The 27,809-nt window shown below is 47.7% G+C and overlaps 1 protein-coding gene and 1 long non-coding RNA gene across 11 annotated transcripts in view; one reads left to right on the forward strand and one right to left on the reverse strand.

The window, feature by feature from the left end:
• The window catches only part of Dlgap1 (DLG associated protein 1), a 672,355-nt gene that overhangs the window by 58,393 nt on the left and 586,153 nt on the right, over positions 1–27,809 (reverse strand). For 4 of the 7 annotated variants that reach the window (XM_050166170.1, XM_050166169.1, XM_050166172.1 and 1 more), the window contains one exon: positions 27,528–27,557. The exons of the other annotated variants lie outside the window; for them this stretch is intronic. In XM_050166170.1, coding sequence (XP_050022127.1) covers positions 27,528–27,557 — 30 coding nt within the window. The remainder of the gene's footprint in view (positions 1–27,527; positions 27,558–27,809) is intronic. 7 annotated transcript variants of the gene reach the window in all.
• LOC126516038 (uncharacterized) lies at positions 1,257–10,204 on the forward strand. 4 transcript variants are annotated; one of them, XR_007595998.1, is made up of 5 exons: positions 1,385–2,239; positions 2,312–4,417; positions 4,455–4,528; positions 6,534–6,705; positions 6,843–10,204. It is a non-coding gene; the product is annotated as an uncharacterized lncRNA (long non-coding RNA). The 4 variants fall into 4 exon arrangements; XR_007595996.1 differs by having other exon boundaries at positions 1,257–4,417; positions 4,566–6,705; XR_007595997.1 differs by having other exon boundaries at positions 1,257–4,417; positions 4,603–6,705.

The following is a 27,809-nucleotide window of genomic DNA, read 5'->3' on the forward strand; positions in this document are numbered from 1 at the left end:
TCTCTCTCTCTCTCTCTCTCTCTCTCTCTCTCTCTCTCTCTCTCTCTCTCTCTGAGTCAGGGTCTTACTATGTAGCTGTCCTGGAACTTGCTGCCATGTGGGTGCTGTTCTGGACGAGCAGCCAGTGCTCTTATTGGCTGAGCCATCTCCTCCAGTCCTCCAGCACACGCCTTTAATCCCAGGATCTGCCAGGCATAGGCAGGTAGATCTCTGAATGTGAGGCCAGCTTGATCTACACAGAGAGAGAACTCCAGGACAGCCAGGGCTACACAGAGAAACCCTGTCTCAAAAACAAACAAACAAAAAGAGTCTCACCATGATCCCGAGATTGGTCTCGAACACTCAATCTGCTACAGCCTCCCACGCAACTGGGGCTACAGGCACCCCAAACCAAATTAAGTAAAAATTCACGCCTCTGTTGGGAACCATTTCAAACTTACTCACTTACTAAACCTATAAGGAGTTGCTACAAGGTGCAGAGTGTTAGGATGCAGGCATTATGCTGGCCTGGCCAGTCATCTGGCAGGATGCACCCAGGCTGTTCCCCGGCCAAGCCAGGGTCCTAATCTGCACACAGGTGAAAGGGCCCTCTAAGAGACAAGCTCCGCCCACTCTCTTATCTCTAGTTCTCTCCCCCACCCCTTTCTCATGAAGAGGCAGCTCTCTGCTTCTCCTCCTTTGCGCTCCCTTTCTCTCTTTCTCTTCCCTCCCTTTTAATAAAAGGCCACACTCAAGCTCTCTCTGCATGGCGTACTCTGTCACCTTCCTGGGTCCCACTTGCGCTGTGTCTATCACAGAGGGCTATGTGAGGAGGAATCTCTCCCAATGCTCGGAGAAGGTGTTTTGTGGAGGTGTCTTCGGGATGAATATAATCTTTTTTTTTTTTTCAGGCTGGCCTCGAACTCCCAGAGATCCACCTGTCTCTGCCTCCCGAGTGCTGGGATTAAAGACGTGCGCCACCACCGCCCGGCTTCGGGATGAACATAAATAAATATTTTATTTAAGCCTGACAGTGGTAGTCCACGCTTTTAATCCTAGTACTTGGGAGGCAGAGGCAGGAGGAGCTCTATGAGTCTGGGGCCAGCTTGATCTGCAGAGGGAGCTCCAGGACAGCCAGGGCTACGTAGAGACCCTGTTTTCTCTAGGAAGGCCTGTCTTCAGTCCTGAAACTAACAAAATAAAGAAATAAATAATAATAAAAAATAAGGGAGAGAATAAAATACTCAGGTATATATAAATTTTTAAAAGTCAACAAAACGTTACAGAAACTCTACCCAACAGAGTCCACATGGGAAAGTTACTGCACCGTTTCAAAAATATTTACAGCTTCCCCCTTTCCAGGCCACCCAGAGTGATAGGGTGGCTTGTGGTGCGAGGCAGGGGCCAGGAACGCCTGCTTGCTGTCTGCCAGCCCACCCCTGGGAGGTACAGTGCACTACACAGGAGTCTCTCCTTTAGTTCTGGCTCCAGGAAAGTGGCCTCCTGAGAACGACTTGCACTCAAGACATCCTCCTCGGGGAAAACACTCTTCCCTGTCTCTGAAGAAAAAAGAAAAAAAGCAAGCGGCTGTTGTGAGCGCTGAGGATGGGGAGGGGCTGGCAATAACTCTTGCAGTCATCCACACCCTTGCCAGTTGGTGGTTACCAAGATCCCAGACACTTCCTAATGCCAGACAAATGCCCCAAGCCTCGGCATGTCTGGCTTGAAGATCTATTCAACTGATAGCCCCCGCCTTTTCTAGGGAGAGCCCCACTACCCGGCTAATCAAACAAAACATTGTTCTCAGATGGCAGGAAGAAAGGAAAGGCTTGTCCTCTGGGCCACGACGTTTGGGGTTTATTTAATACACACACACACACACACACACAAACACACACACACACACACTCCTAATTAAAAGGTTGTTACAAAACCTGGGCTTCCCGAGACTGAGGTTGTTTTGTACAGGGCGAGCACTGTATAAAAATTCCGGGAGGGGAGGGGAGGAATCAGAAAGTTAAGAGCCATTAAACAGAGAAAGAAGAAGAAGAAGAAAAAGCCCCAGGCACTTGATGCCTGGAACCGACGTAAGACGCAGCCACTCCTCTGTTAGATGAACAACCGAACGGCGCTCAGATCCGCCGCAGCTGCTCTCCAAATGTCTGCGCTGGCGCAGGGCAAAGCTTGCAACCCACCGGGCTTCAGGAGGGCTTTTCTCATCCACATCTTTCCCCGAGCACTCTTAGGAACCTGGCAACAGGTAACGTGGCAACCTTTGACTTTGAAAACGGCGGGTGGGATAATTTCAGGGCACAAATGGATTGTTTTCCAGCCAGCTGCATCTCTCCTACCGCCCCCGCACCGGACCTCCTCCCTCCCAATCCAAAGTTTGGGAAAACAAACTAAGCGCGGCAGGGCTACCCTGCTCTTGGGCGTCCCCTGGTGGCCAAGATAGGAACAACACATGTGCTTGGAGCTCCACAGCAATTCCTTCTGGTAAGTGGCTTTGTTGGCCCTGCGGACTGGTAAAGAGCTGGAATCTGTCCAGAACATCTTTTTTTGTTTGTTTGTTTTTGTTTTCGAGACAGGGTTTGTCTGTGTGGCCTTGGCTGTCCTGGAACTCACTAGGTAGCCCAGGCTGTCCTGGAACTCAGCCTATGCGTCCTGAGCGCTGGGATTAAAGGGATGCACCAGCCACGTCCAGCTCCAGAATGGCTTCATTTTTATCTAAGCACATTAGCAATTGTCCCATCTATATGCTGAGTAAAACCTCTGGACTAGCAAACCCTGGGCATCCCGAGAGCATGCATGGCAGGTGGCAAAGGACTGTGAATCCTTCTGGGGCCGATGGGGGGGGGTGATCAAGGTTCGAGACCAACCTGGGTTCCCTAGTCAGTCTTGAAAAAGCATCATCAAAATGGGATTCCTGCTGCGACGACTCCCAGTCTCCTCCCGTAGTCTCGTGTGCCCCCCGCCCCCCCCCCCCGTTTTGTCTTAATGTGTATTCTGCATGCAGATACCTTTTGGGTCTGCAGTTTTCCCAGTCAGCCCTGCTGGGTTCCTATCTGCAAGGATCACTGAAGACTTGCACACTGCCGGGCCAGGTTCCCAGACAGCAGCCTCCCAGCCTCAGCTACACCCAGGAAAATGCCATTGGCAGTGTTTTTAGGTTGTCTGGTCCTCTCAGACTGCCCCACCCCTTCCTCCCTTGGGCAGGAATGGAGGCCCGCAGTTGTGGGCTGCTGTTAGCCCAAGCACCTGGCACTCCTCAGCTCTGCATCTGGAAATGGTACCCGGAAACTCAGAGTTCAGATCAAAGAATTTTTCTTTCTTCAGAAACTTCCATTAATTACCTAAATTAGAAGGCACCGAATGATGCTGGGAAGGAGGTGTCTCTGCCGAAGGCTCAGGTCCCGGGGTTACGGTCTGAGCCCCGTCACAGAGACTTTTAGTGAAGTTTGACAATCAATTAAGTAATACTAGGAGCTCAAAGTTGCCATATGTGAAGACAGGACATGCCTGAAACCATAGACAAAGCTGGGGATCTGAGCCAGCATGGCCTGCGTCCCATGTCGTGTCTGTCCAATCCGTCTGTCCCCACCCCCAGTGTGACTTGCAGCCTTCCGAGAGCCAGGGCACCTGTGTTGAAATCGGGGCATTTCTACCTTCAGGATTACTAATTTCCAAGGCGCGAGCAAGTATCGTTCCCAGTTGGGAATTTGATCTGGACTTGACACTTCGTTCTCCCGGCTTTGCTAACAGGGGCCCTTGAGTCATCTGTGTACACAGATGACAGCCCCGGCTGCTTCAGCACTGCCAAGATTTCATGTCCATTTGGCCCATGACTCTACGGAGTGGTTTCTACCATGGACTCGGATCACTTCCTCTTAGACTTAGGGGATTGTTTTCTTCCTCTTCTTCAGCATTTGTAATCATGTGTGTGTTTTTCAAAATGTGTCCCGGCCTGGCTCACAGGTCTTCCTGAGTTGAATGGACTGTTCACAGAAAAGGGAGATTGGGGGCCCAAGGTCAGAGTCACAGAATTATAGACAGTTTCCTGTTTGGGCAACTGCTCTCCCAACCCCTCGGTTAGGGCGGATTGAGTTTGGATGAAAGACAGCATGCCAGTTGGGTGTGGTGGCATACACCTGTAACTCAATACTGGGGACTATCAGATGTCCAGAGTCTTGCCATCATAGCTGTGTAGGAAAACTCAGAACTACTAAGAGACGAGTGTGGACATGATGCCAGGAACAAGAAAAGTGATGTCTCTGATGCTCTCATTGGCCAGCCAGCTTTCATTTCTCTCCAGATGCCGATTCTCAGCCATTTGGCTGACCCTATATATTTTTTTCCTGGCCGGATCGAGAGAAAGACGTTCACCAAGAGGTATGAAGCACGCAGCCAAGCATTCTTGACACGGTGGATCCTAGACCAGGTAGGTCACAGTCATGACATGGTGGATCCTAGACCAGGTAGGTCGCAGGCATGACATGGTGGATCCTAGACCAGGGAGGTCGCAGTCATGACATGGTGGATCCTAGACCAGGTAGGTCGCAGGCATGCCACGGCGGATCTTAGACCAGGTAGGTCGCAGGCATGCCACGGCGGATCTTAGACCAGGTAGGTCACAGTCATGACATAGTAAATGTTGGCTACATGAAGGAATGAAGGACAATGGGAAGACATTTCCTGGAGAAAAGGGAAGCCAGACTGTGGCTGCAAAGCTAGTCCGGGTGGCCTTGGGTCTCACAGTCCACCACCCACTCCTCCCTGTAGCCACAAGGTCAGCACCTGCAGGCTCCACTCACTGTGAATGTTAAGGGATCTGGAAGGACAGATGGCGCCTTCGCGGAACATGCCAGACTTTTATTTGCTATTCTCTCTGTAGAGCATAACAACTAGTTGCTTGGTGTATGTTCACACAGTCCTAGCATGCAGGAGGCTGAGGCAGGGGGATTGCAAAGGGAAAGCCAGGCTGAGTCACAAAGTTGGATACTTGTCTCCAAAAATTAACATCTAGCCAGGCAGGTTGGCATATACTTTTAAGCCCAGCACTTGGGAGACAGAGACAGGTGGATCTCTGTGACTCTGCGGCTTTCCTAGTCTACACAGCAAGTTCTAGGCCACCCAGAGCTACAGAGTGAGACCCTGTCTTAAAAAATATGTATGGGTCTATATCAGTGGTAGAGTATGCCTGAGACGGATCTCTAGATCCACTGAAATAAAAAACAATATTCCCAAAGCGTTTGTATTAGGTGTTAGAAGTAATCTCAAAATGGCTTATAGTATATTGTTCACAGGTTATGCAAATACTACCCAAGAGACTCGAGTGGCTGAGTATTCCTATAAACATGCAGGACGAAGAGGGTGTTCCAGAATCAACTCTCCAAGGATACCAAAGGACAGACAACTACATAGTCTGTTGTCCCCAGTGCCCACTTCTGCTGGCACTAGTCAGGGCTGGCCAAGTGCAGCTGTGAATGCCACCTTTTGCCGTGGAGCTAGTATGTCAAACCCCAGAGTCATGGGGTTGAGTGACTGCTCAGCTGTAGAACATGAGCCTTGTATGTTCGAGGCTCAGAGTTCCACTCCCAGCATCATCAAAATGAAAACTGTGGTTTCTGCTCTCACCTGTGGTTTATCTACCTCACATCCTCCTTTGTCTCTGCCGGGTGTCACACTCAGGTCCTGACTGGCCGCTGCTGAGTGGCCCGGATGTTCTGCGTTCCCTGTCTGAGTGCTTTTCTCCCCTGTGGTTCCTGTCACTCATCATTCTTGGGCTTTTGTCTCCTGTAGCCTAGGCTGGCCCAGAACTCACTGCAAAGCTGAAGCTGACCTTGGAACTCCTGATCCCCCAACCCCCTCAACTTTCTGAGCGTTGAGATTACAAATATGCCATTGTATCTGCTTTTCCCTTCTGAGAACCTTTGTTGTCTTTACTTTTTTGAAAATTTTCGAGACAGGGTTTCTCTGTAGCTTTTGGTTCCTGTCCTGGAACTAGTTCTTGTAGACCAGGCTGGCCTCGAACTCTCAGAGATCCGCCTGCCTCTGCCTCCAGAGTGCTGGGATTAAAGACATGCGTCACCACCCCGGCTTTTCTTGTGTTTTTTTTTTTTTTTTTTTTTTTTTTTTTTTTTTTTTTTTTTTTTTTTTTTTTTTTTTTTTTTTTTTTTTTTTTTTTTTTTTTTTTGAGACAGGGTTTCTTTGTAGCTTTGGAGCCTATCCTGGAACTTGCTCTGTAGACCAGGCTGGTCTTGAACTCGCAGAGATCCATCTGCCTTTGCCTCCTTAGTGCCACCACCGCCTGGCTAAAAATCTTGTTATTTATTTTATTTATTCATTTGCTAAAGTCTCATGCAGTTTAGGCTGACCTGGGACTTGAGGATAACCTGGAACTTCTGATCTTCCTGCCTCACCTTCCTAAGGGTGGGGGTCTAGTAAACAGACCATAGCTGGCATTTGCTCACCCCGAGGCCAAGACCATAAGTTGTAGAGGATTCCTATACTGGAGAAGAGTATCAAGCTCATGGTATTTGTCTGTGTTGCTTCAGGAAGTGAGGGGCCTGTTTAAGAATGACGATAATCACATCTATGGGAGCCCAGGCCTGCTGAGTCCTAACTGACTGGAGTCAGGCTTTCCTGGGAGCCCTTGAATGCAGCTCTGCCTAGGGATTGCCAGCAGCCTGGAGAATGCACTGGAAAGCCTCATGCCTGAAAAACAGGGTTTGTGCTTCGGCGAAGAAAGGAAACCAGCCTTCCCTTCCTATTGGTGTCTGTGGGGTCTGGAAGGCGGGGCTGTGGGAGGCACCAGCAGCGAGGTAGGTAAGCATTTAATTATTGATCTCCTTTCTTCCTCCTAGAAACCCTCCTCTTTCCAAGGGAAAAGTGTCCTGTTATCTGTCCTGACCTCTGCGGTTCCTTGGTCCTGATCACCATCGGCTCTGAGGATGACGGAGTCACTTTACCTGCTGTGTCATTGACAGCTGAGGACACAGATCTAAGAAACTGTCCCAGTGTCCTCCAGGGCTCGTTCCCACTACAGGAGTCACCCTGGGGTGTAGCTCAGTCGTAGAGCACACACCTGGCGAGCAGAGGGTGGATTTCGAGCCTGGAGACAAAGGACAGGAGGCACTGGTGAGTGCTTGTCATCTGCCAAATTTCAGTTAAAATCCTTTTGAAGTTAAGAATTAAAACTGGTATCATGTTACTCCAACCTCTATCTGCCTCATTCACCGAGTGTTAATGAACCCAAGGCTGCAGCCGGTCTCATTAAATCCCCCAAAACAACTCTGCCAAGGAGGGTATGGCTTGCTGATAAAAAGGGAGGCCAAGAGAGAGGTTGCTTTGCCCCAGCTCTCCCACGACAGAGCCAGAGCGGGCTGGGAAATTGTTCTCCCAGCCAACGCCTACTTAGTTTTCAAAGACGTGCCACACTGTATCTGCTGGTCATGGTGGGTGAACACTTGTAATCCCCTCACCGGAGAGGTAGAGGCAGAAGGATCAGAAGTTCAAGGCTAGCTTCAGCTACACTGTGAGTTCAAGGGCAGCCTGGGCTACGTGAGACGTTGTCTTAAAACAACAATGACCAAAAGATTCTCCCCTTGAGTCTTTGGGAGGGCAGCGCTGTAATCCTGTTGCTGGCAGTCCCAAGGTCAGATTTTGGGTGATGGCTTACAGAAATGTGGATGGAGGAGTCGCCAGCATCCTGCAGGGCTACCACTTTCAGAACTGAACCACCACCCCGTAGAACGTAGTTTGTTACAACGTTTTCTATTTCAGTTTTATTTTGAGACAGTGTTTCACTGTGTAGTTTGTAGCCCTGACTGGCCTAGAACTCTGTAGACCATGCTAGTGTTGAAAGAGATCTTCTGCCTTGCTATGTGTGCTTTGAGCCCAGTTCTTGGAGGGCAGAGGTAGGAAGATCTGTGACCAGGTGGAAGACCAGCCTGGTCCATAGAGCAGAGTTTCAGGACAGTCAGGGCTACATAGAGAAACCCTGTCTCAAAAAAAAAAAAAAAAAAAAAAAAAAAAAAAAAAAAAAAAAAACCAGAAACCCCCAAATAACAAGAGATCTGCCCACTTCTTCTTCCTGAGTGCTGGGATTAAAGGCATGAGCCACCTCACCGAGTTTAAAGGTATGGTTTAGGCTGTCCTGGAACTCCTGATCCTCCTACTCCTGCCTCTTCAGCACAGCACAGTCGGGTTTGATTGTAGTCTCTGTTGTCTGTGGAGTTAGTACCTTGCACATGAGATATACCTTGTTAGTTTTTATTTTAACGGTAGGGGTGGCCAGAGGGTTCTTCAACTGTGTTCTTTCCACAGGTTAGGGTGATATCTGAATAGCAAATGGTACTTCAAGCTGTGTTTCTTGAGATAAACATTGCATATTTACAAGGCTGTGCCGTCCACCCCTCTTCTTCCGGATCCTTACTCCCATGCCAACTTCATAGACAGTAAAATAAATAAATTAGCTGTTTTTTTTCTTGGACTGACAGGCGGGTGGGAGTCCATAATAGATTCTTTTGGGTGGGGTGGGACTTCTGGCTACACTTTATCTGCAATCAAACTTCAGTTATTAAAGTTCTACACAGGGAACAGGGTCTGGAGATCATCTTCGAATGCTCTAGTTTAAACTCAGTTAATAGCTGAGATAATCATCGTTACAGCTTGAATTACAGAGTAAACTGGGGTGGGGGGTGTATAGCTTGTGGTGTCACACTTGCCCAGCATATGGGGATCTCCACCCCCAGCACTGCCAAAACAATCTCTCCAAACTGATGTGTGGGTAGACAGATGTGTTAGTGAACTGCACAGGTGACCGATCAAACACTCGACATTTTTATGACCCTAAACAAGCCCTGCACCTTACTTCCTGGTGTGGATTATAGTCTTGTTTTTAAAATGAACCATAAAAATGAGGGGCAATAAAATCTTGGGTTTTTTTTTTTTCTTTTGGATTTCTATTACCGTAAGTCAGACTTTATCAAATAACAACTTTGGGCTCACCAGGTAGACACACTTGCTGCCAAGTCTGCTAGCCTGTTTCAATCCCTGGAGTTTACGGGGCAGGACAGAGACAGCCCCAGCAGGTGGCCTCTGGCCGTGGTGTCCCCTTTCTCAATAAAGAAATGAATGTAAAACACAAATCCAAAAGGCAACTATGAACACTGAAAAATTCTCCTGCGCGTGCCAAAATGCTTGATGCTATAGGGTGGGGGGTCTCGTCAAAACTGGCTCGCAGGGGCAGCTGACTTCTCTCAGACCTGGAATGGGAATGCGGAAAAACCCGAGGCAGGCAGGGCTAGGGTGGACGTAAATTAACTACCAATAAAACTGTGGAGAAGAGAATCTTTTGAGGGCCGCTGCTCCGAGGTTCAGCCCGTTTGAGTCGCTGATAACCTTGTCAAGCTGGAAGATAAAGGCCTGTCCTGTCACCCCGGGCACCTGGCTGAGCCACAATAAAGGGCGTAATCTCCCCAGGGTGGAGCCTGGCCAAGCTCGGCCTGCAGTAATTACAGCTCTAGAATTGCCAACCCCTGCTGAGAAACCGGGTTGCAAGGGTGAGGGGGAAGAGAAGAGCTGGAGGCCAGGAAACGTTTGTTTCTGTCCTTGGATTTAAAAGAGAAAGCAATCCAAACAAGGACCAGTTCTCTAGAGAGTGAGAAAAAACAGCTAGGGGCTAGGTCCCCCTGATGGGTTAACCAGTTTGCTGACTGTCAAGGAAAGAGGCTCAGCTGTGAGAATAATCCCAGAAATTTTAAACTGGAGCCTTGCCTTCTACGTGTAAAGAGCCGAGTCATTGCTTTGCTAAACTGGGTAGGAAGTTACGGGAGCACAGACTGACTGACTCATTTGTTGCCCTTCGCTCTGGCTGTTGGGAAAAAAAAAAAAAAAAAAGGCAAGAAATCGGCTTTAAGTCCCAGCTCCGTAAGGGAATTCCTCTCTGGCGGGGGTGAAAGCCAGCCACACAAAAGAGCCCCTGTGGACGTCTCATTTACAATCTCCCCTAGGACACCGAAAAGACCGCCTCAATAAACCGGGCTCAGAAACACCCATTGTTTGAAATCTGCCATTAGCAACAGGCTACCATCACCCAAAGGCTTTGCAAAAGAAAAGATTCGGGTGGAGGAAGCCGGGGACTGGGAAACTGGAAAGGCAGGAAGCCGAGTCCGGCCACCCGAGAGGACAAGCAGAATAAAGTTAGTGGTGTTTCCATATTTTTTTTTTTTAAAGAGATGCCTGGGATAGTCCCAAAAGAGTGATGTGAACTCTAGATTTGATGTCAGCTCTATACAGAGACCTCTGTCCAACAGGATTGCTAAATAAAGAGACCAGGCTCTACCTAACTCCCCTCTTCCCGACCTTGTGAAACCGGATCCTGCCGCAGCCACAGCGGAGCAGCCTTTGTCGGCTCAGTCCTCTGACCACACCTGCCCGGAGTTCTCGGTCAGCTCCATCGCTTAGGTCCCTTTCTCAATAAAGCTCGAAAAGTCCTGGAATTATATAATGATGTTCTTTGGATACACCTTAAGTTACAGAATACGTTAGGGTCTACCCCCCCCCAAAAAAAAAACGGAGGTGGGACTTAAGAAACAAACAAAGGCTTTTTACAAATTATCTTTACCCTCCTAAGCGACCTTCCAGTTAATGTCCAGCCCCAAACCCAGGGCATCTGTGTACCACTGTTCAAGCCACAATTCTGGCCATTATTTTTCTGATCCTCCTGTCTCTTAGGTCATCCTGAGGTCATTCTACGTCCTGCTTGACCCTTTCTCGGTCTCTAGATCTTTCTATTTATTAACCCGTCTCCGGGGGTGTCGCAGCCGTTTCCTCCTGCGGGTTTCTACAGCTCACGCCTGTGATTTATTAATGAGTCATGGGATCAACGGAGGTGAGTCAGGCAGCCTCACTGTGTAGAAAGGAAAACGTTTAAATAGAAAACACCAGAGTTCCTCATGGTTAGGAAAAGTATTGTTGCGTGAAGGATCTGTGTACAAAGTAGGCAATAGGTCAAACGCTCGTGTTCGTCAGAAGTGTTTTAGAATTGGTCACATCCTGCAGGTCTCGTCCCTGCTTCCAAACTGTTGTCTGTACTTAGGACCGCAGTGATAACGTGGAAATGCAGGCTTACATATGTTCCTCGGAGGAAAGTGTCCCATCCGGGGCTCAGGAAACTCCTGCTCCCCAAGTCTGCTAGCCTTCAGGCCGCTCTTCCTGACCAATCATACTTTATTCAGGCAACCAAGTTTCCTCCCTTTGCCCTGGGGTTCCTACTGCTCCAGGTACCAGTGTAAGTGTCGCCACCTACTGGAAGACATCTGCACTGTCCCTCCAAATGCTTCTCCCTGTTCTTCTGGCCGGATAGAGCAGTTACTACATTCTGTTATCTTTTCAGTTCCTTCTGAACACAAGCCCCCAAATGGGCGTTCCATAGCAGACTCGTTGCCTTGAAGGTTGCCTAGGCGACCGGTTCACTTATGCCAGAAGTCTGTCCCTCTTCAGGTGACCTGGTCAAAGCGGGTTGGGTTGGGCCAGCTGGGTGACTACAGGAAGCCTCTGCTGCTAAATGACTCACGTCCTCCAAAGTCACTATATTTGTCAGCGGCCGTGACGGGGGGGGGGGGGTAGTAGTAAGAGGCAGCACCCCCGTTCCCTGAGAAGTAAAACCTTTAGTCACCCCCCAGAACAGACATGGACGCCCTCTCTACTAGCTTGCTCTTTCTCTCACTCGGCTTTCACCTCCCAACCCCGAGGACTGAGAAGTGGATTCTCACCTCCCATCCTTCCTGGTCCTGGACCAGGCTGGAAGACTAACTCGCCTAGGTCAGGCAGGGCGACTGCCGGCTTATGCAGGTGCAGAGCTGGCTCACAGCAAGATGTCCAGGGGGGAGTAAACTCAAGATCCCTCAAAACCAGCTGGGACCAGCATGGCCAGAGATGACAGTTAACTGTCCCTTATTATGACATCTTCAAATCGGCGGCCTTGCAAAATTCTTGTTTACCTTCCAGCTGGCTCCATGATACATCATCCTCAAACTCCATATAAGGACAGAAGAGAGATGAAACCCTGTTCTAGGAACCCCTACCCCGCCAGCCGTGACCGTTAATCTTCCCTATATTATAAGACGCCTGGTTAGTCCTCACATTCAGCCCTCAGACTAGCGGCCCCAATGTTCAGCCCTCAGACTAGCATCCCCCCCTCCCTCTTTTTTTCTCCCACTTTCAAAATTTAGCCAGAGAAACGTGGACTGGAAGATCAGCAGACCCGGATACTACGTGGTGAATTTGAGGCCACTCCGGGCTTCAGAGGACTGAGAGATGAAGAAACCTTTCCAAGGCCAAACAGCTTTTAAGGAGTAGGAGGAAATTAACACTGTGTAGGTTTTAATCCGTTAATTTAGGAATGCAGGGGGGGGGGGACACACACCTAGATCCAGGGCGTGGCGCATGCTCAGCCAGGGCTCTAGAGCTGGCGGCAAGTGATGGCTCAGCTGGCAAAAGAACTGTGTTGTGGGGTTCTAGAGCCCATGGTGGAAGGAGCCAAGCAGCTCCACCAAGCTGCCCTCTGACCTGCGCATGGTCACTGTGGAGCGTGTGTGTGTGTGTGTGTGTGTGTGTGTGTGTGTGCGCGCGCGCGCGCACGCGAACACTAATCCAATAAAAACTAAGACAGCTGGGCTGCAATACCCATCCCTTTATCGATGTCAGTATTTATTTAGAGACAAGATTCCTCTGTGTAGTTCAGGTTGGCCTGAACTTATGCTATCCTTGACTCAGGCTCTCAAGTGTCAGGATTATGGACAGACGTAGGTGCCAGGCCCTCTCAAGGTTTTAAAAAAGGAAGCTGGAAGACCAGGATGACAGCTCAGTGGTGAGCTGTGCTTTGCCTGCCATGGTTAAAGACCTAGAGGTTCAGTCTCTCGTACCAATGAGAAATGGGGGGGGGGGACACAGGAAACTGAGTGTCATTATCATGTTTGTATAAAAGAATCCGCAATGAACACAATCAATATAATACAATAATAATAATATTAAACACATGCACACAAACCAGACAGCATCCATAATGGATTCCTACTTGAACACACCCAAATGTTTAAAAAGATGGTCTGGTGGCTATTTGTTATTAACTGGAGAAATAACTGGATTGTCGTCATCCCCTGTGTGTGTGTGTGTGTGTGTGTGTGTGTGTGTGACTATTCAGGCTCTGTCATTTCTACTGTTTGGCACAGTTATAGTAAAAAATGTCAATCAATAGATATGCTTTTCTACCAATAAGCTGCATTGGATCTGAAGGATTCAGTTGGCCAATTTCTATTCTAGAATATTACTATTCCCTGTCAGGGGTGAAGCCTGAAGGCCACATGAGGTACTGGGTTTAGGTTCTGTCTCCGACACCCACCACCCTACCTTACCCCCATCTCTGCAACATATACACACACGCAGTCTGAACTCCTTTCCATAGTCCCTGAAACACAGGAAGCTTTGCAGTTTGTAACTAGCACAGCCAGAGGTTATACTACTGCACGGCCTTCAATGCTAGAATCAGAGCATGAAACGGAAATTCTAGCAGCCCGGTGGCCCTGAGGCCGTCGAGCTGTTAGGAAGCCCAGGTCAGCCTGTGAGGAAGACCATGTGGGGAAACCTTGAGTCTACAGAGGGAGAGATGCTCAGACAGCCTCCAAATGTTCTAACTCCCATGGACTGTAAGACCAAGAGAGGCCCTGAGCCAGGACCACCAGCCAACGCCCTTCCCCAAATTTATGGTCCCCAGAAACCGACAACTGATAAAAGGTTTGCTGTTGTGTCACATGGCCAAGTTTGGAGTTGAACTATTCACAGACGTACACACTTCACTGCTCTTCAACTAAGGATCGATATGATGCAGTCCAAAGCTATTGCTACGACAGGGCCAGACAGTGCATAGGTCCCTCCATCTTTTATTTTTGCTGAGAATTTGTTCATCTTGATTCTATGGAAATTACCCATCTCTGTTCTAAGAGCCCAAGGTGAAGCTGCCCCAGCTGGCTTATCTTGGCTTCTTTAAACTGCCTGCTTTGCAGACACCCCCCCCCCTCCAGCCAACTGAGTGTCTTAGTCTTTGTTGAACTTTTGTTGAACTGCTTCCTTGTGTAAAACTTCTCCCGATAGCCGCCAAGCAAAACACCAGGGTGTGGCTTTCACCTTTGAAAACCCCTTATCTCAAACACTTGGTTTTATACTTGGGTCCTGAATACCAGAGCGCAGTTCTAGCCGCCTAGAATAAAGACTCTCAGGTGGTTATAAACTGTGTTTGAGTGGTTGTCTTTGGTGGGCTCCCCAGTGAGATTTCCCAGAGACTGGACCCAGATATTTAGGAGGACCCCCCCAGAAGCAAGGAAGAGTGTGCCAGCTGGAGACGACTTCTCGGGGAGCCCTGAGAATATACTCTGACAGATAACTGTTAGCTGCCAATGCTCTGTAGCTACCTGATGCTGCCACCCCAGAAGGTCAATCCAGAGTCATCTGATTTGAACACCTCTGGAGGCGAGTCTGGTCCACAGGAGTTGCCATCGGATTAAGACACAAGAGAGGAGATGGGTGTGACCAAAGATTCAGTGTCCAGGATCCGTGTGAGATGTCCTGAACTCGCTTGGTCTGTTCAGGTGTCTGAATGTGTCGTGGCCACCCTGGTTGTATTTACTGTCTTTCTCTGTATGATTGCGTCTCCCTGTGTGTCTCTTTGTGGGTTTCTGTCAGTTCTGTTGGCTGGAAAAGGCAGATCTAAAATGGAAGGGGGAGTGAGCCATCCTGAGACCGTGGCCGCCACTGCCCCCAAATTGTGCACCCTTTCCTGCCGGCTACGGTGGTCCAGGTGTGATGATACCTGCAGAGGTCAGGAGGTCCTTGTGCATACAGATATGCACCGGGGACACCAGGAAAAACTAAACATGCAAGCTTGTCTCTTCAAAGGAAGGAAATATTTACCTGTCTTCCCCTGGGAATCAATGTAGTTTTCTATGTCTGGTGATCTTGCTGTCTGTGGGGCCAGGCCTCATCCGAATCCTCCAGACTATTAGGTTTGTTTATCTCAGACCTCCCCCCACTAGATCTTGAACCATTGCTTCTCAGTCGTTAGAGAAATGTCACTTGTGTTTTGCGACCTTGCCAACTTTGGTCTTATCTTAGGGCTAGGCCAATCCTGACTCGACTCCCACAGGCCTTGTGTTTACCTCAGTCATTCTCCCTACACCTTATCCTTCCCAGTCAACAGAACCCATCTTTATGGAAAATGCTACATGTACTTTGTAAAGAATTTCAGTGTAAACATGTCTTGATTGAGTTCGCTGTCAACAGGAAACTTTTTTCCAAAATGGTGTTGTGCTTAAATTTGGCTAAAATCAACCACCTGGTATCAGGTTCTAGAAGTCTGGGCCAGCACCAGCTAACCTAGTATTGTTGAACCGGATCTCCTTCTGAGCTAGCACCAGCTAACCTAGTCATGCTGAACCGGATCTCCTTGCCTCTTGTGGCCTTCTCTGTCAGCTGTAGCATTTGTAGAGACTCACAGACACTCCCCTTCTGTGGTGACTGCCGCTATGGAGATGCCTGAAGCTTCCTGAGCCACAGTGGTGGCTGTGAATTTCCTTGTAACAACCAATAGTTTTCTCTGGTACAAGACTCTCCCCTCTTAGCTTAAGACCTGTGCCCTCTTCTCCAGGACTGGAATCCTTTTGGCCTAGCAAATTTGACCAGAGAAACCTAGAACCCCCATCTCCTCAGCCCCACCAGCTAGCAGTGGCGTATAACTCCCGCTGTGGTCCCAGGGTCCTGGTCCTGTTTCCTGTGTGGAGGTGGGGACGGACCAGGCCTCATCCAGGGGCTCCCTGCCTTCTAAGCAGTGCACGCACAGGGAGGAGGAAATGCTGGCTCCTCCACAGGCTCTACACAGCTGGCTGTGCCCCAGGAAAGTAGTTCCTCCAGTAGCAGCCCTGGGGGGAGAGGGAGGAGTGGAAGTTCATCTTCTTCCCTGTTCATGGTTTATGTCCCCTTCTCTACTGATGATATATAATTGAAGACCCTTGAACCCTCCATTTTCAAAGAAGCCACAGGCCCTTATCAGCCTGTTGGAAATTGTTTTAAGGTTGGAGAACATTGGATGGTCTTTCACTAGACATTATTAGGAGGACTACCAGCTTATCCAAGGTAAGTCCAGCTGCTCAGGACCTGATAAATTGCTTGCTGGGTTTCTGGAAAGGCTGTATGAGACATATTGGTATTTACTTCCTTAGACCGAGGTGCCTCCAAAGACCAGCAAGTCACTAATATCCTTTGCCACACGGTCGGCCCCAGTCATAAGGAAGAAAGCTCCAGACGCCAGAGGGATTTGAAAGGGACGAATAGGTCTCAGCTTCTGGAAATAGCTGAGAAAGTTTACAACAGCCAATATGCAGCTAAAGACAGACAGGGAAAGACTGCTGCCCTTAGGGAAACAGACAGGAGAGGAAAAAGGCAGGTAGACAAAGAGAAAGACCAACTGATAAAGCCCCGAGGCCAGATCTATTGGAATTTAGGCAAAAATATCCACAAAGCACCTGCTGCAGTGTGGAGATGACTTCCTCATAGCTACAACTACTGAGGAGGAGTGTGTGTGCACGGTGTGTGTGGTATGTTTGTGGCATGTGTGTAGTGTGTGCATGTATGTAACGTGTATGTGTTTGATGTGTGTGGTGTGTGTGTATGCATATGTGGGGTGTGTATGTGGTATGTGTGTATATGAGTGTATATGGTGTATATGTATGTATGTATGTGCATGTATGTATGGTATGGTGTGTGTTGTGTGTATATGTGCCTGTGGTATGTATGTGTGTAGTATGTATATATATATGTGTGTGTGATACGTATTTGGTATGTGGTGTGTGAGGTACGAGTGTGTATGTATATATGTGATGTGTGGTATGTGTGTGGTTTGTGTGTGGTTATGGTGCATGTGGTAAGCATGTGTCTATGTCTGTGGTATGTATGTGTGTGGTATGTCATGTATGAATGTGTATGGTATGTATATGGTATGTGAGGTATGTGTGTGTTTATGTATGTATGGTGGTGTGTGTGTGGTTATAGTACGTATGGTGAGTATATGTCTGTGGTATATATGTGTGTGTAGTGTGCATGTTGGGTACATGTGTCCCCACTGAACGTAGTTAAACAGATTGTTTCAGGATTTATGGTTGCCCTGGAATTTGAGAAGGCAGGCCAAGTTATTTTTCTCAAGGATGGGCTCAGTAGGGTGAGCATTCTCACTTCCTGCCCTCTTCCCTTAAGTCAGATTCCACCCTAGTGACAGCCCCACCCTTTGCAGTCTCTGTCCCAACAGGCCTGGCAGGAGGGTCACATTTCCTCTCAACTTTCCCTCTCCTCGATGCCTGAGGCAATCGCTCCACCGGCTGGCTGGAAAGACACCACACTCACTTTCAACACACAGTGAGGTCATCCCTGCGGCCCTGGCTTGCAGGCTGAATCACACAGACAATCGATTTGAATATTTGAACTAGCTGCTTCAGGCCAGCTGGGTGATCCCAGGTGCTTGGCTCTGTTTTCTGTTTTCTCGTTGGTATGGTGGGCACGCTCAATGTGCTGTCCCGATGGAGCGGGTGTGAGAGTTAGCGGGCAGTTTGTGGAAGCACTTTGGTGCCAGGCCTAGAGAAGAGGGAATCATACTATCATAGTAACTATAGTTGATAGCTTTTCTCGTACAGGCTGACACTGGTCCTCAATTCCCAAGCTCCATACGAATCCGTAATCCTTCCAGACACATTCATATACAGAAGGGATCTAATACTCTTTCTTTTCTCTCCCTCCCTTTCTTTCCCTTCCTGTCTTCCTCTTTCTTTTCTGGGATGCTCAGTTGCAAAAGCCTTGCATAAGCCAGGCAAATGCTCTACCACCGAGTCACACCCCTAACTCTGGAGACTCTGCTGCCCGCACATGTGTGAAGAAACTCGGCATTAGCAGCTAAAACACATCAGGGTCCTGATGCCACCCAGGCACTGGGAAAAGTGTTCCTGGTGACCTCCAGCTAATGGGGCTTTCCTCGGGTTTGGAATGCCACTGGGCCTGGGTGGGTGGCAGCCTCCTCACTATTCGCTCCTCTGACTCCGAGGGCTGGCTGGTACTTTTCCTCCCTCTACCTTAGCTGGGCCTCCACATCACCGGGACGGATGGACAGCTGCCGCCGCATTCCACTGTTCCAGCAGCGGAAGGAAGGCTGGCCGAGGCTTTTCTGGGTGAGTGACGGTGTTTGAGATGAGATTAAGCCAATGCCAGTGTTGGGGACAGCAGCCTTTCCCTGAGTCACCTCTGTCCCACCTGACAGCTGAGCCTGTTGAGCACTGGCCTGTGGAATCACGAGTCAGCCTTCTGCTGTGGGACAGTGGGCTCTTATAATCCGGCAGCAATGCATCTCCCTGTGAATGCAGGTCTGACTTATAGGAAGAGAGCCAGCCCTAGCCACGGCCACCACCACGAATCCTTGACTTTGGGGCATAGCCTGGCATGTGTATGTCTTTGTGCACGTCGTTCTGTTTCTCTGTCCCGTGGTGGAGAATGAGGGTTACTCTGGCTTCCGCACTGATGCTGCAGGGTCTGTTCTCAGCCACCACGAGACAAGGATGGGGAAAGAGAAACCCCACACAAGGACAGCATTCCAGGAAGCCGGAAGGGCTGGGTGGGCCTCTGGAATGTCAAAGTTGACAGCCTGGCCCAGCTGGCAGGTTCCTTTCTGCTATGTCATTCTCCCTGAGCTACAGGGTACTTCAGTAGCACTAATCCTCTGCCTTAGCAGGAAAGTGTCGTTTTGATTTATTTTTTTCTGTGTCTCAGTGTTTTGTCTGTATGTATGTATGCATACCATGTGTGTGTGCCTGATGCCCACAGAGGTTGGCAGAAGGCATTGGGTCTCCTGCAGTTGTGGAGGGTCTGAGCCATGATGTGGATGCTGGGAACCAAACCCAGGTCCTCTCATTTCTTCATTTTCTTCAGCCCTGTCTTGTTCACTGGAGTACTTGTGCTCCATGGAATCACGTTTTCCCTGACTTTAGAACTGAAACTAAAGCCAAATACAGTTTTTAAACTGAATGGCAATTACCTCATCTGAGAGGTTGTTTCCAACTTTTGGACGCTTGGTCGGTGCCGCAATGGACACTGCCTACGTGAATAGCAGTTAGCACACACATCCAGTTAGTGGGGGGTTCTCTATTGCCGAAGGCCTCCATATGGCTGCAACTCAGGAAAAGAGACACCAAAAATAAAAGCAGCTATAAAATGTTGTCCATGGTCCTGCAGAGTTGCCTGTACCTGACAACACAAGACAAACTACTGGTCTTAACCTGGATCCGTCTTTCTCCAGTTTCTGCATCACGTGGCTCCATCATTGATAGTTCAGATAATAATCCCAGATTCAGGAAGCTGCAGTGGTCTCTCTGTGTCTGTATGTTCTACATTGTGGATTCAATGAACTATGGATTGAATATCTATCTGTCTCTATCTGTATGTATGTATGCATCTATCTATCTATCTATCTATCTATCTATCTATCTATCTATCTATCTATCATCTAATATCTATCTATCTATCATCTATCTATCTATCTATCTATCTATCTATCTATCTATCTATCAAAAAAAAAAACAATCATCTATCAATAAAAAAAAAAAAAATAAACAATAAAAAAAACTAACTAAATACAAAAAAAAAATAAAAAAAAAAATAACAAATCAAAAAATTAAAAATTTATAATAAACAAAGAAAAAAAAAACAAAAAAAAACATAAGAGAAAAAAAACAAAAAAAAAAAATCAAAATAAAAAATAACAATAAAAAAAAAAAAATAAATAAAAAAAATAAAAAAATGAATATAAAAAAATACACCAAAAAAAGAAAACAAAAAAAATAAAGAAAAAAAAACAAGAATAGCAAAATAAAAAAACAAAAAATAGAAAATAAAAAAAAAAAAAAAAATACAAAAAAATTAAAAAAAATTTATAAAATATTCAGTCTCCAGCCCTCCAGCGTCGCTCTGGAAGAAGGGTGGAACGCCGTCCTGGGAGACAGCTCTATCCTGGCCCTGTCAGTCTTCTGCCTTGAAGGTCTGAAGAGATGTGTTGATTTCTGGTCATGTAAGTGATGAAACCTCACCCTCAGTTTTCCACTACGAGTCAGTCCTCAGCCATCTGTCCAGTAACGGGTTTGCCACCGTCCGCTGTGTCACGCTGGCTTTCCTTAAAAAGTGGACACAGTGGGAACAGCAAAGCTCATCCGTGGAGGGAACGATGTCACCATTTGATCAAAATGTAGTGATTGATTGCTTTCCATACTGGGAATTGAACCCAAGGCCTCTCAGGTGCTGGGCAGACTTAACCATGGAGTTATACCCTCCATCCTTTTTTTAAAAATATGTTTTTATTTTGCAGTAGAGTCTAGGCTGGCCTTGAACCCGCAGTCCTCTCACCTCAGCCTCCCCAATAGCTAAGACTGTAGGCCTTTTAGCTGAGGGCTTTTAAAACGTTACCTTTATTTGGGAAGTTCTGGATTTAATGCAAGACAGGAAGCAGTGAGCTCTGTAAAGGAAGCTCTTCACAACAGACAGGAGGCTGAGAGTGTTGTCTGTTAGAAAATGGGACAGGGGCGCTGGAGAGATGGCTCAGTTGCTTAGAGCACTTGTCGCTCTTGCAGAGGGCCCAGGGTTGATTCCCAACACCTACATGGTGGCACAGAAGCCTCTGTAACTCCAGTTCCAGAGGACTCAATGCCCTCTGTGGTCCTCCACTGTCATCGGGCACACATGCGGTGCACATATTATACGCCAGTCAAACACTCATACATACAAAATAAAATAAACCTAAAAAAAAAAAAGGAAAGAAAGAAAACGGAAGTGAAGCGTAGGCCCTGCTTTAAGTTTTGTTTATTTTGAGACTGGCCAGGTCAGCCTCAAATTCATTGTGTAGCTGAGGATAATTCTCCTGCGTCCACTTGCCAGTGCTGGTGTTTCAGGAGTGCACCATCACGCCTGGTTTATATAGTATGACGCATGGAACCCAGAACTTCGTGTGAGCAAGGCAAGCGCTCTACCAACTGAGCTACATCCCTTGGTTCTAATTATCTTAGCTTTTAAACATTATGGTGCTGGGCTTATAGACAGGGGCTTGTACATGTTAGGCTCTGCCTCTCTAAACCTATTTTTACTATTTTTCCATTTGTCCATCCGTCCATCCGTCCGTCCATCCATCCATCCATCCATCCATCCATCCATCCATCCATCCAAGACAGGGTCTCTCTGTGTAGTTTTGACTGTTCTGGAACACCACTCTATAGACCAAGCTGGCCTCAAACTCAGAGGTTTGCTTGTCACTGCCTCCTATGTGGAGGGATTGAAGGCAATCACTACCATACCAGGGTCTTTCTTTCTTTTTTTTTTTCCTAGACAGGGTTTCTCAGTGTAACATCTCTAACTGTCCTGGAACTCACTCTGTAGACCAGGCTGGCCTTGAACTCACAAATCCTCCTGCCTCTGCCTCCCGAGTGCTGGGATTATAGGTGTGCACCACCACCGCCGGGAATTGCTATTCTTTAAAGCAAACATTGTGTGTGTGTGTGTGTGTGTGCACGCATGCCTGTGCACATGTGCCATTTCATGGATGTGGAGGTCACAGGAGATGACTTTGGAGAGAGAGTTCTCTCCGGCTGTATATGTCCCGAATATTGAACTCCGGCCATAAGGTTTGGAGGCAGGGCCTTTTACAAACCAACTCATTTCTCTCGTCTTGTTTTTAGTATTCTCGAGATGTCTTTCCATTTGGTGGTCCAGAATTCATGAACCCACAAAAAATGTCACCTTGGCTATGACAGCCCAAAGTCACCTGTTCTGGTGAGGATTGTACATATATACTCAGTCATCATTGGGAACAAAATAGATATTTATTGTTTTTAAAGTTACTATTATTAGTAATAATTTGTCGTTGTTTCTTGAGACAGGGTCTTGTTATGTAAAACAGGCTTGACTCAAACTCACAGAAATCCTCCTGCCTCCGCCTTCCGAGTGCTGGGATTACAGGCGTGCACCATGGCATACCCAACAGCAGTTAGATATTTAATTTTAGATATCTGAATAGGGGAAGTGGGGATAAGGAAGAGAGAATATTCGAGACTATTCCTGTGCTCAGGGAAGGGTCTGGTTAGTGGATCTCTGTGGTTCCTCCATGGAGGACTGGGTGTCAACTCTCACAGCCTTGCTCTGACGGCACAAATGAGCACCCAACTCCAGCACCCTGTGGGAGTCACAACCAGAGAGGAGGGAGAGCCCATACTGTCTTGTCATTTGATTTTCTTAAGCAGTTCATTTAGTCATAGTTTTAAAGCAGACTTCTCTTTATCTGGGCTTTCGGAAGGATTTCCTGTCATTTGGGCGCTTGGAATTATCACCTGTAAAGGGATCACGAATCACCCTTGAGGGGTCTTCTCACAGGGCATACCTACTCATCAGAAGGAGCCTGCAACAGTCTGACAACATGGCAGCCTCGCCTCGTCCCTCCAGGCTGCCAATTCCAGAATACCGCAATTTGATTTAAACATAAGTTAGCGCACTAGTGCCGCAGTGGCCGGGAAAGACCTCTAGGCTGGGGCTGGGGTCGCCTGCCTGGGAGCTGAAGCTGCCTGTTGGCTGTCAGGGCTGCCCTGCCGGCTGCTTCAGCTCTGACTTGTCTGCAGTTCTACGATAAGGCTGGTCTTCTCTTTCCGCTTGTGGAAGTGCACCTGTCTGCTTCCACGTCAGGAGGGAGAGTCCCCTGCCAGAGGGCATGCGTGAAATTCTAACCTGGGATTCTCGGCATGGACGTCTTTTTTTCTTTCTTCCACAGCTCAACTTCAGTTTTACCTCAGATGTTCTTTCTGGACCTTTCCCTCTTAGCCCAATTTAGTTTGGAACTAACCATTTTCTCTTCTTTTAATTTTAAAATTAAAACACACAGCATCCAAGTGGAGTCAGAGGAGCTTGTTGGTGCTGGTTTTCTCCTTCCCCCAGGGGTCCCAGCATTTGAACTCAGCATGGGGCTTGGCAGGAAGTGCCTTTATGTGCTAAGCCTCCCATTTCTCAGTCTCCCTCTTCTCCCTGTGTTGAGATTGAGCATTGTACATGCCCAGGGCTTTGTTCATGCTAAGCAAGTGCTCCACCGTACCGAACTCCCCAGCCCTGAGTTTGGAACTATCACTGTTACGGTTTTAATCTCTTTTTTTAAAAATGTTTATTTATTTATTATGTATACAATATTCTTTCTGCATGTATGCCTGCAGGCCAGAAGAGGGCACTAGACCCATTTACAGATGGTTGTGAGCCACCATGTGGTTGCTGGGAATTGAACTCAGGACCTTTGGAAGAGCAGGCAATGCCCTTAACTGTTGAGCCATCTCTCCAGCCCTGGTTTTCATCTCTTTAAGAGGCAAGCCACGCCCACTCCCAGCGACCCCTGCCCTTCCCCCGCCATTTTAGACTCTATCCCTTCTTGGAGTGCACTTGCGTGCCTTCCTGCTCCCCCCCCCCCACTTCCCCCTTCTCTGTCTCTTTCTCCTCTTCTCCTTCTTCCCCCCACTCTCTCTTTCCTCTAAGTAATAAATATTCAGTTCTACCCCATACGATGTGTCTGCCCGCGTGTCTCCCAACCATGCGCCCGCCTGCAGCTCACTGCTGGGAACCTGCCCAGCCGCTCGACACATGGCAGGACCAGCCTGCCCTGCTACCGGGGACCTTGTAGCATTTTTAGAAATCACCACCATACCAAACTCCCCAGCCCTGAGATTGGCACTATCAACCTAAAATTAAAGGCAAGAATTAATCAATGTTAATGATAAGATACCGTAGTTAAATATTCTTTTTCTCCCCATTCAGACATTTCTGTTCACTGAAAAATAAAGTATTAATATGTACTTCTGTTTAAGTCCACACTTAAATCTTTCAAAGAACATTTCACTTTAAAGCTCGCCATTAACATGACAAATTTCCCCTTGGTGCTTACATGAAGCTACATAGTGTTGAAGGAGACAGGGTTTCAGAAAACGGAATGCACCAAACCATATGATGAAATTCTTGGTAGCAAAGCGCAAGTGGAACCTCTGAAGATCTCTCTCTGGTGACTTTCCGAGTCGTCTTTCTTTTTATCTTTTGGTGATGAGAGTTGAACCCAGGGCCTCAAGCACTCTAAGCAAGCCATCTACCAGTAAGTTACCTCCCCGGCTCCTCCTCCCAAATGTTTTCCCTTAAAAAAACAAAGGAAATGAGAACCCACCTAGAATTTTAACGCTAGTTTCAGAGTTATAGCACAATCAAGAAGAGCCATTTTTAAAGAAAAAGGAAGAAGTTTCATTCTTTTGACAGAGGCCTCTTCTGTATACATTCATATTCCCGGGCATGGGGAAGAGCTAGGCAGCTGCCATGGATACATTACCCAGCCGGAAAAGAGTAAGAGCGATAATTAACTCAACGATTGCTGTTTCACTGCCCCACAAGAGATTGTAATCTGACACACATTCCACGGAGCATGCTCACAGGAGCCTCACGCTCTAGGTGCACAGAGAACAATGCATGCATTGCGCACCCCCCCACCCCCAGCCCCAAAAGACACAGCCCCAGACTGCATCAGAACACACGGATTAGGTCACAGTTAGAGCACAGCATGCTTTCCCAGCTCTCAGCCAACAAGATGTGCAAGCACAGCAGAAGCCTGCTCCCTAGTGGCTCACACCTCTGAGAACTTCCTGTGACCCCAGGGCCTCTGGGAGGTGGGCACCGGCTGCCAGCCATGCTCTGGACAGCCATTCCGCTGGCTACCTCACTTTCCCTCACAGCTTCACCTTTCTCGGGAGAATATAACTGTGTTTGGGGAGCTGAGAAATAGGGGGTGCCATCTAATAGTAACCTCTAGTAGAATAAGGTTTTAAAATTCTTTGGGTTTCTAACTTTATTTAAAAAAAATTTCTATATCCTTTGTTGTGAGTGGAATATTGTGCTTAAGTCAAACAGACCACGTAAAGATCAGACTTCAGATTTTCCGAACAACGGCTTAATGGTGGCTAACCCTTATCTGTTATTATCTGATAGTTAACTGAATCTACAGGTCCAAATTGCCATTGTCTTCTGTATTATTATTTTTTAATGTGTGTCTCTCTGTGTGGGGAGTGTTTAGGTAGGCACAGTGTGTGTGTGTGTGTGTGTGTGTGTGTGTGTGTGTGTGTAAGTGTAAGGGACCAGAGCAGGTCGTTTGCTGTCTTCCTCTACTGTTCCCGGCCTTGTTGCCTTGAGGTAGGGGCTCTGACTGAAAAGGGAGCTCTCAGTTCTGGGCTAGGGAGGCTGGCACAGAACGCTCTGATCTGTACACGCAGCTATGCCCAGCTTTTTATAAGTGGGTGCTGGCGGTTCAGGTCCAGGTCCTCATCTCCTGAGCTCTCTCCCAGCTCCAATTCTTGTACTTTGATAGGTACAGAAGAGACTGGAGAGTTTTTCTATAAAATTCTTCTTTGATGTGGCCTTGGAGAGGCCTGAAATGTGCACTCTGTTGAGCTTTGGGCTGATTAGCCTAGTTCATCTCTCTCTACTCTGAAGCACATTACCTGAACCCTTCTCCTGTTCTTTTGCTTTCACGGTGTGTGTGTGTGTGTGTGTGTGTGTGTGTGTGTGTGTGTATATCACACTAAGCTACATCCCTGCCACTGAGCTACAGCCCAGGCCTCCATCTGTTTTCTTTTCTTTTCTTTTTTCTTTTTTTTTATATTTATTTATTATGTATACAATATTCTGTCTGTGTATATGTCTGCAAGCCAGAAGAGGGCACCAGACCTCATTACAGATGGTTGTGAGCCACCATGTGGTTGCTGGGAATTGAACTCAGGACCTTTGGAAGAGCAGGCAATGCTCTTAACCACTGAGCCTTCTCTCCAGCCCCTCCATCTGTTTTCTTTAGTGTAACAGCATTCTTTACGCTGTCAAGGTCAAACGTTGCCTTTGGGATTTGGTTTTGGAGTCTGTGGTTGACCGGACTGCTGGTCTGTGCTTTCGGTTGGGATGTTCCTGTTTCCTTACTTCCCTTCCTGCCAGGGGATGGAGCCTCCTACCCTGGATTTCTAGGTCTCATGAATGAGTTTCTGAGCTCCTCTCTCATCTCCTAACATCTCTAGCCCTTTGAATGCCTTGGCTCAAGTCCAGCCTCTTCCCTTAGAGCCTTTCCCCACCTGCATGCATTTCCCATTCATCAAGCTACATCTCCCTGCAAGCTGCAACACTCACCTGAAACCCATCCCTCTCTTTACACTACCTCCTTGAAAGGATAAAGACAGCCCCAGGGCGTGACTGGCGCACTCCCAGCACACAGGAACAAACCCCCAAAACAAACATGAGACTCACAGAAAGAAAATGCCACATACTGCATAAGAGGGTGAGAACATCATTAAACAAACAAACAAACAAACAAGCAAACAAACAAAAAAGCCCCCCCCACCCCCAAACTAGTCACCATCACTTCTGATAATGAGAGACATTTTGTTACTGTTGTTTTATAGGGTCTTGCTATCTCAGCCCAGGCTGACCAGCAATGTAACCCAGGCTAGCCTCAAACTCATGATTCTCCTATCTCAGCCTTCTGAAAGCTGAGATTGCAGGAAAGTTATTAGCTATTGGTAGCAGTCCTGGGCCATTCCTCAGCAAAACGTGCTGCCGTTATCTTTGATTTTGTATTTTCTTTGATTTAATCTCCTAATTGTTTTGGTGCCAGGGAAGGGGCCCAGAGCCTTGTTTAACAGAGGGAAATCACCACTGCTTAACTAGACAATGCAGAGTTGGCCCCAAGAGCATCAGCTGTTTTGTTATGTACTTTTTGAGACAAACGTTTCATGTAGGGTAGGCTGTTTTCAAATTGTCTATGGATCCTTCTCTCCATTCCCACGTGCTGGGATTACAGGCATGCACTTCCATGCTGGGCTTTCCCCCACAGCATTGTGAGGTAACTGGGTACCCAAGAACTTGCTATTTGATTGGCAAGTGCACTTACTAGCACGGGAGCCGGAATGATTCTTCATGCCCACAGGCTTCCCAGGGAAACCAGTACACAGCACAAAGAACCACGGCTGTGCCAGAAAAGGCCCTTGCTGAAAGTGTTTGGGCTGCAGACTCCCGACAGCCTTCACATCCACTCAGGCTCTGAAGTCGGTGCCTCTTCAGAAGCTCTGGATCTGAGGCGACCACACAAGGAAATACAGACACACATGTGCTCTCGCGATGCCGTCCGCACAGGACCGCTGAGGTCCACAGGGAGGCCGAGAGACTTGTGGTACGACATGGCCAGAACAAGGAGAAACACGAGACGCAATGGCAACAGCTCGCAATCGGAACATGGCGTCAAACACCACGGCCACAGAAGCCTGCTAGCTATGGGCCACGCTGTGCAGCCTTGAAGCAAAACTATTGATTTTTGTGGCTGAAAAAAAAATCAACAACAAAAGCCCCCCACCCCAAAAAGCCCCAAAACGTACCTTCAACGGCAGAACTCAGTTTTATGACACCTTGAATAAAGACAAAAGATGGTAGTTATAGAGTGGACCTGGGTCGCCTTTTCCTGTTTTCACATAACATGCGTACATTTTAGCTTTGGGTATTTGTCGTTGCTGTTGAGAAACTGTTAATTAAACAATTTCAAAAATGAAATACAGACGCTATCGTTTCTTCCTCGTTTTTTTTCCTGGGTCTGGGGATCATTTTACACATGTTGGGACAGGGTTCGTGTTGAAATATATAATAGGCGGTTGCAAACCAAG

The sequence above is a fragment of the Alexandromys fortis genome, unplaced genomic scaffold (genome assembly GCF_014885135.2).
Source record: "Alexandromys fortis isolate MF-2015 unplaced genomic scaffold, M_Fortis_MF-2015_v1.1 scaffold_143, whole genome shotgun sequence".
In the NCBI taxonomy this organism is placed as follows: domain Eukaryota; kingdom Metazoa; phylum Chordata; class Mammalia; order Rodentia; family Cricetidae; genus Alexandromys; species Alexandromys fortis.